The sequence below is a fragment of the Hipposideros armiger genome, unplaced genomic scaffold, assembly GCF_001890085.2.
Source record: "Hipposideros armiger isolate ML-2016 unplaced genomic scaffold, ASM189008v1 scaffold_569, whole genome shotgun sequence".
NCBI lineage: Eukaryota > Metazoa > Chordata > Mammalia > Chiroptera > Hipposideridae > Hipposideros > Hipposideros armiger.
This window is the reverse complement of record NW_017731919.1, coordinates 728,892-737,741: the sequence shown is the minus strand read 5'-3', so window position 1 is coordinate 737,741 and position 8,850 is coordinate 728,892. Positions and strand designations below refer to the sequence as shown.

At 45.8% G+C, this 8,850-nt stretch overlaps 1 protein-coding gene across 1 annotated transcript in view; it reads right to left on the bottom strand.

Moving 5' to 3' along the window:
* Nucleotides 1–633: 633 nt before the first annotated feature.
* The window catches only part of SCN8A (sodium voltage-gated channel alpha subunit 8), a 203,388-nt gene continuing 195,171 nt past the window's right edge, over nt 634–8,850 (bottom strand). The window contains exon 27 of the mRNA XM_019623876.1: nt 634–7,245. Coding sequence (XP_019479421.1) covers nt 6,098–7,245 — 1,148 coding nt within the window. The 3' untranslated portion in view covers nt 634–6,097. The remainder of the gene's footprint in view (nt 7,246–8,850) is intronic.

Below are 8,850 nucleotides of genomic sequence, written 5' to 3'. Positions count from 1 at the left end.
GCAGGCCCTCTTAGTTGTCAGCTTTAGTTCCTTATTTTGAAATTATTCTTCCACTAAGATCTACCATTTATTGAGCACTAATTGTGGACCAGGCCCTATGCTAAGCAGTTATGTACATTATTTGACCTAATTTTCAAAACCCAGGATGGAAGATATCTCCATCACACATAAGGGAACTCTGGTGGCATCGTCAGGTTTTAGAATCCAGAGCTGTCTGAGCTGCAAGTATGCGCTCCAGAGGAAATGATCTGGGGATCATAAGGGAGCTTGGGAAGCACCATGGGGACCAGAACAGGATGCAGAGCTGTTAACTCTGAGGCCTGCTGGAGTGTGTAGGGGGCGGCAAAGCTAGAGGTGTGCCCTCTTCCAGGGGCCGGCTGCCGCCTCCAAGCTGCTCTCCCTACTCTGGCAAGGCCTCCTGAAGGTCTACTTAGCACCTCAAACCATTCCCACCTATCCGAATGGTTGGGGCACTGCCAGCCCATCCTAGGACCTGAGCCTGGGGGAACCCTCACACAGAGTCTGCTCAGACTATGTCCCCTGCCACAGGGGAAGGCAAAAGGACAGCCGTGGGGCTCTGCTGGGTGGGCTTTGGTGTGAGAACGATGACAAAATGACAGGCCAGTCCAAGAGGAGAGTTGAAAACAAGATTGACGTAACCCTTTATTGCAAATTCTAAAGTAAAAAGATGTACAGTACAAAGTAAAATTGAAATTTCAGACTATAAACTTCCAATCCACTTATACATTCTCAGTTCTCAAGCATTTCTGCCATTTCCGCATAAACGGAACAGGGAACAAGTCGAGGGGGTGAGGGAAGGAGATACAGCAAGGGGAAAAAAATTAAGTGTCTAGAATAATCACAAACCCCAGAAGCAAGTGAAAGGAAAGACATTTTCTCGACCTGCTGTCCTGGTGATGAGAAGCGGGGGGGTGGTTGGAGCAGTGCAGTTTAAAATGGCTCTCAGAATAGCAGCATTTATGGTACCATTTCAGCTTCCTTAAGTCCAAATAATACTTTGCCCTTCCCTGGTGCCTTTGCCTCTGTATCTCAAAACACTTTACAAAACATTTAGTTAAAGCCTCACAACACCCCTGTGAGGTAGGTCAGTATTATTATCCCCATTTTACAGATGGGGAAACTGAGGCACAGAGAGGTTAAGTGACTTGCCCAAGGCCACACAGCGAGCCAGCGGTCAAGCTAGGGATGGAACACAGGAGTTCTGTCCCTTTTCTGGAACCACTGGACCCCGCTCCCCTTTACCTATATACATTCTTCACACACACACACCACATGTGCACACCCGCCCACCCCACCCCACTTAGCCTCTATGTACAGCAAACAGCAGTGGGGGGCAAGGGCAGGGGGTGCCTCAGGAGTGTTTTAATGAAGGAAATCCTGGTAATCTTTAAAAGGGAATCCAAGAAAACACAGAGCTGAGCCACAACGCTGACCCTGTGCAAACCTTGGGCTCCTCCCAACCCAGACTTCCTCTTTTCTCCTGATGTCCCCCTGGCTGGCTAGGTGCAGCCGATTCTTTAGGGGGTGGGGGTACCTGAAAATGAACGAAGCTTTTTGCAAAACTTTGGGCAACATCTGAGAAAAGAAAGAGGCATCGTTACAGAAGATGCCCAGGACTCAAGTCACAAAGTCACAACCCATGGCAATCTTACCTCCACAGCAGGCCTGGAGGCTGGGGGTCGGGGGGGAGATGGGGACTGACCTACCAGCCATCTCTCTCCAGAGTGGAGCTCCTGGAGAGGACTAGAGTGGGCACTTCAGAATCCTCCTGAGTGTTCCTGGACCGGGAGACATGGCCTAGACAGGGATGTCCCCAAAGCGGGGTGGGGTGAGGGATGGGGAGGAGTGCCCCACTCCCCTGCACAAATGTGAACAAGACCAGCCCGAGTCTGCTGGTTTATCCGTGGGGTGATGGAGGGCAGGGCCCAGCATTAGCTAGCAGAGTGGAGGCTTTTGGGCATCGTGCTTGCCCAAGCTTTGGGGCATTGGGATGGTTTTTTCCCTCACATACTGGTGAAAAAGGCAGAAGTAAAGCCAGCCCAGCTGGGTTGGTGACATCACCTCTGGGGTACCTGCCAGGTGAACTGGTGAGGAAGGGGTTTCCTGGGCCTTTAAGCACCGGCCCAGTAGTGGGAGGAATGCTACATGCAATGGGTGAATGGGGATGGGGGTGGGGGGAGGTCAGGACCTTGCTTTTCTCTCCAATCTCCACTTCTCGGCCAAAACTTTGCCAAAGACCCTCTGATTTCTCTCCCTTCCATTCTCCTCCTTTCCCCAAATGTGCTAAGGTCCCAATTCCCAGACCCCTCCCAGGACTCTAAATTGGGAGAGTGAAGCAACAAATGCACACCAAGACAGGCTTCCCTTGTACAGTAAAAAGGGTCATTTTTATTGTTTCCTTTTTGGCTTATAGTAGTGATGTACTTCTTATCACGTCTCATTTAGAGCAGTGTTGGTTGGCCTCCATGCATTCACTAATACACTAATCTTCACTAGTGGTCTTTTATAAGTTTACATTGGTTGCAGCGAAAAATAAAATAACTTTGGGCAGTCGTTCCAGGGGCTTTGACTGGGAGTTTCTGATTATCTCTCCCAGTCAACTTCTGGTGCCAAAAGAGGCTCATTTAGAGAGGAGTGGGAGTAGGTCATGCTGACTCGGTAAGTTTTTCCTGCTCTTGCCCTCTGCTTGAAATTGTGGAGTCTCCTTATCCTAAGCAACAAGGAGGTTAAGGAAAGAGGGGAAAGTGTTTTTCACATAAACCAGCAACTGTATTAGCTGCTGCTCAGTGGCTTTGGCTCTGCATTTTAAATTAACAGCATCACACGTCTTTTTGCTTTTTGTCTTTTTTTTAAAGGTGGATTGTGGAGTATAAATACTGCACCAAGGACCTGGCTACAAAAAATAAATATTTATATTATATTTATATATCTATATATATATATGTGCAGTGATACTGTGGCTGCTGCTGCTTTTTGATTGGCTTCGTTAATATTTGGCAAAGCATTGCCACTTCACCACTCAGTAAAGACGTACAAAAACATCATCACTGATCCTTTCAGTTCAATGCCTGTTAACTGCGGGTGTAAACTGCTGGTGATGGTGTCATTTACTAGCAAAGAAGTGTGGAGCAGGGCAGGTGAGTGAGAGAGCGAGCGAGCGAGCGAGTGGGTGGAGGGACCATGGGGAGGGAGCGAAATGTGGGAAAAGTTAAAAAAAAAAAGTGGAATTTCAAATCAAGTGGAGGTGGCTTCTTCCCTATGAAGCTGGCTGAGGGGTGTCAGATACCGAGGCCCGTGTGTGTGACTGAGGAGAGAGCCTGCTGGGCTGGGATGAGAGTCTGGTGGAGGAAAAAGGTCAGATTTCAGAAAAACCTCATTAATATACTCTAGTAGCTTGATGACATCACTAGCATGAGCACTTGGGGTATCGAGCGGGAACTTATAGCTCTGTTGCCCATCTTAAGACCTAAGAACAATTATGAAGTTTAGCCAAATCTTGCATAGAAGTGGTTAGAATTTATTGCACATTGGAACAAAAAAAAATATATATTTTTTTGTTGTTTTGGAAAAGACCATTAGCAATAAAAAATTTTTTGTCTGTCTGTCTGGTTTGGGGATGTACATTGGCTGGCAGCATCTAAGGTCTAAGAAGAAAGAAAAGTATAAAAAATAAAAATAAACATGACAATGGCATAAGCCAGAAGCCATTTCCTATTTAATACGTTAATAATTTGTATTTACAAAAAGGCATGCCAATAAAATAAAATGATATATTACAGTATTTATAATTCTCTTAAAAAGAATAACCACACGTCAGCTTCTGTATTGTGCTGTTTACGATGTAGCCTGTATATGTTACTATACATTCATCCTAGCAGTTAGCAGGGTCACCAAAAGAAATGCCTTCCCAACCCAGTATTGGGTGCAGTACAAAAGTTCTACGGGTGATGCCGCAGAAGCTGGCTTATGAGAGCTGGACAGCTTCTAATGGTCCGACAAGAAAGAAAGCTCTGCTTACCAACTTGCTGTGGTTTGTTCTACGCAAAACTAGTCAGGTGGACTGTGAAAATACATCCCAAATGCTTCTACTGCAAGGCAGATTGGTGTGTCTGATTATGGGTTGTTTTTTTTTTCCTCCCTCTATTGTATGGTTCAGGAAGAATTTATTTTGATTTGGTTCACATGCTAACGTCTCTCCTCCATCTTTGTATAGACTTCCTGACACACTCAGCTGCAGCATTTTGGCTTTGAAATCTAGTCATCAGATGAGAAACACCTGGACTAAAAACTGTCTTCCCTAAAGCAGGAGATGGAATGGCAGATATGACGCTCCCCCCAAAGCCACCCTCCAATGACAACGGGCAGGTCGCTGAGCAGGTAGCAAAACTGGCTGAAAGGGAATGCGGTGGGGGGAAGTTGGACCATCTTCAGAGTTAGTATTAATTCGCTTTCTCATGAGAACCAGTGCCATCAAGAAACCAAGCGCGCTTGGTTCAGAGGCGGCTCCATCGCTACCACAGGTCCTGCCAGTGACAATTTCTTCTAATAATAAATGAAAGGATCTACAGCCACAGCCTCAGGGCAGCTGCCCTCACCACCTCTGTGGGTAAGGGAAGCCCTGCTTAGTGGACAAATGGGATGGAGGCGGGAGGAGTCATGCAGTGTGTGAGCCGGCAACAATCCCTCTATAGAAGAGAGAGGCCTGTTCGGAATCTCTGAACCCCTCTCCAAGTGGACCCAAGCCCAGAGAACGCCACAATGCAGAAGGGCATGATACTAAATGAAGTGAGCACCCCGTAACCCCCAACGAAAGGTTGTTTTAAGTTCCCCAAGTTACCCCCTAGAGATAACATGCTACTTTGAATAGCACGTTTATCTCTACCCTTAATAAGTGTCAGTTCTCCAGTATGAAGGCTAAATAATCATCATAAATATTGCAAAATACAAATGACCTTTTTTTTTTTTTGGAATTTTTGTTTTTAGCCCTAGGATTTGGTTTTACAGTGACATTATTAATACAAGCCATTTGAGATCAAAGTTTCCCCACGTACGGGACACAGAGCAGCATTAAATAGTTCATCTTTCGAAATGTGCAACAATGGCTGTATGTTAAGAGATGTCTGTTAAACATATACACACAACGGATCCATCTGCTTGTTGGATTGGGTTTTTTGTTGGTGGTGGTCAATTGGTTGGTTATGTTTCCCTACCCAGAAGGTGTATGAAAGACTCCTAAGAATTTATAAAGAATTGCAGTGGGTATGGAACTCTTACCATTTTTTTTCCCCCTCCAAATACAGTGAACGGTGCAGGGCTGGGTCCTGTCCAAAGGCTGACCCAGTGCAGGGGACAGGGTTAGTAGTGTCCTGTGGTGTATGGTTCTCATGCATGACTTCTGATCACGGCATGCCATCATGCAAATCGTTTCTACGCATTGAACAAGCACAATGTTTGGAATCGGCCTGAGCAAGTCCTCCTCAGCCTGAAGAAACCTGATTGTTTTCCCCCACCCATCTCCAAACCACGTGAAGCCCATGTGGAGAAGATGCGGTTTATGTCAAAGAAACTGACAAGTAAATGACATGGGCTAAATGTGAGTATGTGTGTGTGTGTGTGTTTCTTTTTGCTGCTTAGCTTAACTAATGTAAGAATGCAAATATAGTTTGCATGAACCAACAAACTTTTAAAGTGATGCTTTCTGCTTCTGAGAATCAACAAAATGGAAAAATAAAATCCATTTGGCTGCAACGGAAGGATGCTGGTCCCGGCAGCCACTCCTCGGTTTCTGTATCCTGTGAGTTTTGTCCTAAGTTGCATTGACTGATGTGGAACATGCAGTAACCACCTGCCCAAGCATTAGAAAACTGGTGAGTCTGGGGAGCAGGGTCCTTTGCCCTGGGCAGGTCACTGCTCAAGATGCAACCGTGTGACATGGTAAGCAGACTACGTTTGGTATAGATCTTCAGGGTAAAGTGTCTCCACAGCTGTTCTGCATTGATAATATTTTCAGGAAGTTTGTAAACAATCTTTCACTTGCAAGTTTTAAATCTGTACAATATTTAATTTTTGCTTTCCTCTAACACTTGGATTCTCTGACCTCTTTTTGTCTTTTGGCTCTTTCCCTTCTTCCTTCCTCTGCCCGCTGCTGTTTCTCCTTCTCAGGTTTGGTTACACTGTCATAGGATGGGAGGGAGGCTGTAGACGGGGTGCTCTCCTTTTTCTCTCGGTGTGTGCCTCCATTCTCCAGCTTATTGGAAGTTGTCTTTTTGCAAATGAAGCCCCGCCTTGCTAAATGTCCCCGGTAGGCGCGCTGCAGGACCACTGCCGATACCTCTTCCTGCTTGCGCCGCAGTGTGGTCGTGATTGGCTCGTAAGACACTTTGGAAGGATTAGATGCCACGAACCGCTCCTCCATCTGCTGCCGAAGGATGTCCAACTCCCCGCTGTCTCCCAGGACCCGCTTGGTGAAGGCAAAAAGGATGTCCAAGCAGTGGATGCGATCCCCGCTGACCATGGGCAGATCCATGGCGATGAGCTCAATGGTGTTGGGCTTGGGCACTCGGAGAGGATGCTCCAAGGCATCGGCAAAGTCTGCCAGCTTACAGTACTCGATGAACTGGGTGGCATCCGGGTCAAACTTCTCCCAGATCTCATAGAAGGTCTCAAAGTCGTCCTCACTCAGAGGGTCTGCACTCTCCTCCGTGGCTACACTGAAGTTCTCCAAGATGATGGCAATGTACATGTTCACGACAATGAGGAAGGAGATGATGATGTAGCTTACAAAGAAGAAGATGCCCACGGAGGGGTTCCCGCAGTCTCCCTTGAAGCCACTCCCCGGGTGTTCCTTATCCAAACTGCAGTCAGGCGGGCGGTTGAGGATGGGTAGCAGCAGGCCATCCCACCCGGCCGAGGTCGTGATCTGAAATAGGCAGATCATGCTGTTGCCAAACGTCTCAAAGTTGAACATGTCATCAATGCCGGCCTCATGCTTCACATAAGCAAAATTGGACATGCCAAAGATGGAGAAGATGAACATGACCAGGAAGAGCAGAAGGCCGATGTTGAACAGAGCCGGCAAGGACATCATTAAGGCAAAGAGTAGGGTACGAATCCCTTTGGCGCCTTTGATCAGACGCAGGATGCGCCCAATACGGGCCAATCGGATGACTCGGAAGAGGGTTGGAGAAACAAAGTATTTCTCAATTATATCAGCCAGGAACATTCCTAAGAAGAGGAACAGAAGAAGATATGTTGCTGAGACTGGAGATGTCCTCTCTCTTTACTTATGTCACCTGGCATATGGAACCCCTTAAGTTCAAAGGACTTTATAGAACGAGTGTCTTACTATTCAGTCTGAACTCTCATGACAGAAAGAGGAAAGTCACATGTTTCAAACGTCTCAAAAAGCAGAGAAAAACAATAAATTAGACACCTATGTACCTAACTCAGCTTTCAGAGATGCCAGCAATTCACAAAATTCGCTTCTCTTCATTCCCAGAAGCAACCACAATCCTTAGAATGGTATCACCATAGTTGTCTTCATAATTTCCTATGTATGAATCCATAAATAGTATGTAGATAGCACCCTACTATGTTTAAGGAATCGTACGGCATCTATCTTCTTTAGATCAAGTTTTTTTAGATCTCTGATTTGCTTCAGACTTAACATTATGTTTGTGAGATTGATCTGTCGTGTTAAAATAATTTTAGATTATTGATTTTAATGGCTGGATTTAATGAATAGGTCCTCATTTATCTGTCTTCCCACTCAAGGACAGTTAGGTTTTTTTCAGATTTGTGCATGCATGAATTTCCATGGTGTTATTAATTCCTTTCCAAAATGCTGTCAAATTTCCATATCCACGCCATCACTTCACTACCCTTTGGCTATGATGTCTCAGTTATTCTAATAATGCCACCAATTTTCAAAGTACATCCTTCCCGGCTCTGAAAAGACAGTTTTGGTTTCTCATTGCCCCATGTCCCTTCCCTACCAAATGAATCTAGAAAACTAAAGCGACTTCTCAGGAGTGGCTTTTAACTCAGATCTTCTAGGTTTTGTGTTTAAAGCCATAAATCAGAAACCAGTATCAGCAGGTAAAAATGTGAGGGCATGAGTAGGAAATAAAAATAGATGGTGAAAACGTACAAATGTGAGGGTATTTCTCTGTTTACATTCATCCAGGGGTCCGCCTCTACCAGATCACTTGCCTTAAAACTACAGAGCAATAATGGGAACCCATTGAGGGGCCACAGAGGGAAGAGGAGATGAAAAGGCTGGGGAATGACAGCTGAAGGGAAGGGATTGACACGCTCTCTTCCTTTGGTGCCTTCTCTCGCTGTTGAGGCCCTGACAAAACAGCACGAGCTTCAACTGACATTAGGGATTGACTTTCAATAAGGAAATAACTTTCAGCCAAGAGGATTCATAAGTACTGGGGTAATGAACAGAAGGGACAAGATGCAGTAAGTTCAAAGGAGGCCAGATAACCTCTTGGGGCTTCTCCTGGAGCTAAAACTGCATGGTGTTTGAGGTTTCAAGAAAATCTCTACCTCAGCCAGAACCCACGATGATTTCGCAGCTCCTTTCTTTTCACGTCTCAATGAAGCCATAACCAGCAACCATAAGAAGTTGGGTAACATATATAATACTGGCATTCCACGTATGGTGGGCAAGTAAGGCCTCAGGGAGAAGAGGCCTGAGTAAGGTTTTGTAGGGTGAACGTGTATTTGTCCCCAGAGAAAAGAGGAAAGAGATAGGGTAGACAGCAACCCAGGCGGCAGGAACACCATTGAAGAGGTTTTCCGCTTTTAGGAGGTTCCAGGGCT